Genomic DNA, 2,690 nt, shown 5'->3' on the forward strand with positions numbered 1-2,690 from the left:
GTACTTGCAGATTTGTATTGAATTTTTCTTGTTGAAATAATATTATCAGAGCTTTTTTCTGGTACCAGTATGGGAGCTGAATATCGACCCTGTTCCCAATAACAAAAAACCATAATTTTTTCCTAATATGAGGATAAAAAAATCCCATATTAGTCTTGTAAACAGTCCGAGACTAATTGTTACTGAAATAAGTAAAAAATAATAATATTTAACAAACTTTATTTTAAAATAAAATAGTCGAATATTTGATTCTTGTAACTATAAAAATGTTTCATTTTATACATCTCTGGCAGTATTCTGTCACGTAACAATTTGTAAATCGATACATGCCTGTTTTGCTGTATTAGATCATTTTACAGTGTGTACAGCACATATTAAAAAGTATCTCACAACAACAAGTATTTCATGTATATTTCAAATAAAAAAAGTAGTGTCTTTCTCCTCGCAGTTGCTCAATGGTAAGTCTTCAAATTTATAACTCTAGAAATCAGATTTTGATACCCGTAGTGGGCTTGTGTAGCTCTGTGCTTAACTACAAACAAACAAAATAGTATAAGAGCATTTTTATTTATTTCTTAGGTATTCCTCTAACAAAGCATTCATCAACGTGCTGAACGAAGTTAACGATATTGCCGGTCAACATGAAGTCATGGCAGAAAATTTTATGACAGATATTGTAAAAGAAGTCCACAACCTGATAAAAGAGATAAAGGATGAAAGGAAAAAGGTAAGCTCAGTTTTCTAACTTCATTTGTGAATTATTCAAAACTTTTTTTTGAGCTGAAAGAATTATTGCTGTTTAACGGAATTAATTAATTATTGTTTTTCCTAGATTTCATAATTAAATGTTTAAAAAGAAAAGCTGTGAAACCGTAAGTTATATTCATAAAAAATTGTTTTGGGGTTAAGGCAAATATTGCATATTGTTCACAGTTAAATTAACAATTTCATTTTTTATGCTAACACCCGAGGCAAATTTTAGAAACCCTAAGAAAGTCGAAACTATATCTAGTGAGACTGAACGTTTCAGTGGCTTTAAAATGATGTATTTTCTTTGTAAGCATATTGTTGTCAATTTGCCATTGTTTTTAGCTAACTACTGATATATCTAATGAACTTTTCTAATTGGTTCACAAGACCGATACGTCTGTAATAAAATTGTAGGACAAAACTTTGCTATATACAATTATCGACCTTTTGTTAAAAAACACGCATCATATTATTAAAAATTGAAAATAAATATAATAATAAAAGTCAAAAGTGTATTCATTATAACACACCCTACCTATTTTAGTTTAAATCTTAATAAAAAATCCATCGAGATCAGTGAAGAGTTAGTTTTGTAATCTCTTTATTTCAGTATCTTCGAGAAGGGGAGAATCGTCATGGTCAGCTACAAAATGCTGTTATATTGCATGATAAGGTAAGGAGATTTATTGAAAATGGTGATCAGTACAATTATATTGATGTGTTTTTAATCCACCTAAATATCACAGTCTTAAAATGAAATAAAGCTTGATGTCAAGGATCAAGCTAGAACCTTGTCAGATCAGCTTATTTCTTAACTTAGTTTCTCCGAGTTATAATGGATGAAGTAAATCTCATTCTCCACAATACTCAAAAGAAGTACCCCCAGTGGGACAGCAGTATGTCTGCAGATTTACATCGCTCAAAACCAGGTTTCGATACCCGTGGTGGGCAGAGCGCAGGTAGCTCACTGTGCTTAACTACAAACATAAGTGGTACATTTAAACGGATATTGGGTGTAAGAAAATGATGATTTTTCTGTTGGAAGCGCAACCTTCTGGAAAATGTTACGAAGCCAAATATTGTGACATGATCACATTAATAAACCTATCAAAGATTCATTGTTTAAATTAATATTGCTTCTTCAAACATCTAGGTCTTTTGAAGTTGGAACAAAAACATTTATGAGTGAAACTATTCTTTCACACGTGTTATGAGAGTAGAAGATAACTCTCTCTCTCTTGAGCACGAGTGGGCTATCTTAGCACGAGTGGGATATCTTAGCACGAGTTGGCTATCTTAGCATGAGTTGGCTATCTTAGCACGAGTGGGCTATCTGAGCACGAGTGGGCTATCTTAACACGAGTGGGCTATCTTAGCACGAGTGGGCTATCTTATTGTGGAGAATGGTTAAAAAGGAAATGAATTTTTTTTCATTTCAAACAACTTTGTATCAGTATCAAAACTAATTGAATTGTATAACTACCTAGTAAACTCATGATTATTTAATCCTGTAGGCATAAATTTGTAGCTATGTTAGTTAGTAAAGACAATATATAATATTAAATGTATCTCTTGAAACATTAATTTATTAGTGATATTAATATTCAGTACCAATTTTCTCAATTTCGTGTATGTGTTTGGGCCAAAAATAGACAATTATAAGTTGGCAAAAACGATTTATAAGAATAATGAAGTGATTTATTTTGGGGAGAACACACTACATTTTTTTGACAGAACATTGATTTCTCAAGCTGTACTTTTTTCAGTTTGTGAAGTCAACTGAAGTTCTAGTAAGTTATTAATAAAACATAATAATAATAATAAATAAAATTATTCCCAAGAACCACTCAGAAGGTTTTGTTTATATTCTTCTTTTTTGAAAAATTAGTTTTTTTATTTTTTACACAAGCATTCTTTTGTGCATGGTAAGTATGTGTATA

At 30.9% G+C, this 2,690-nt stretch overlaps 1 protein-coding gene across 1 annotated transcript in view; it reads left to right on the forward strand.

Moving 5' to 3' along the window:
• Positions 1-585: 585 nt before the first annotated feature.
• Positions 586-2,690, forward strand: part of LOC106473817 (formin-binding protein 1-like) — a 26,457-nt gene continuing 24,352 nt past the window's right edge. Inside the window, exons 1-2 of the mRNA XM_013934492.2 lie at positions 586-727; positions 1,361-1,423. Coding sequence (XP_013789946.2) covers positions 650-727; positions 1,361-1,423 — 141 coding nt within the window. The 5' untranslated portion in view covers positions 586-649. The remainder of the gene's footprint in view (positions 728-1,360; positions 1,424-2,690) is intronic.

This window comes from Limulus polyphemus, unplaced genomic scaffold, assembly GCF_000517525.1.
Source record: "Limulus polyphemus unplaced genomic scaffold, Limulus_polyphemus-2.1.2 Scaffold6525, whole genome shotgun sequence".
Lineage (NCBI taxonomy): Eukaryota > Metazoa > Arthropoda > Merostomata > Xiphosura > Limulidae > Limulus > Limulus polyphemus.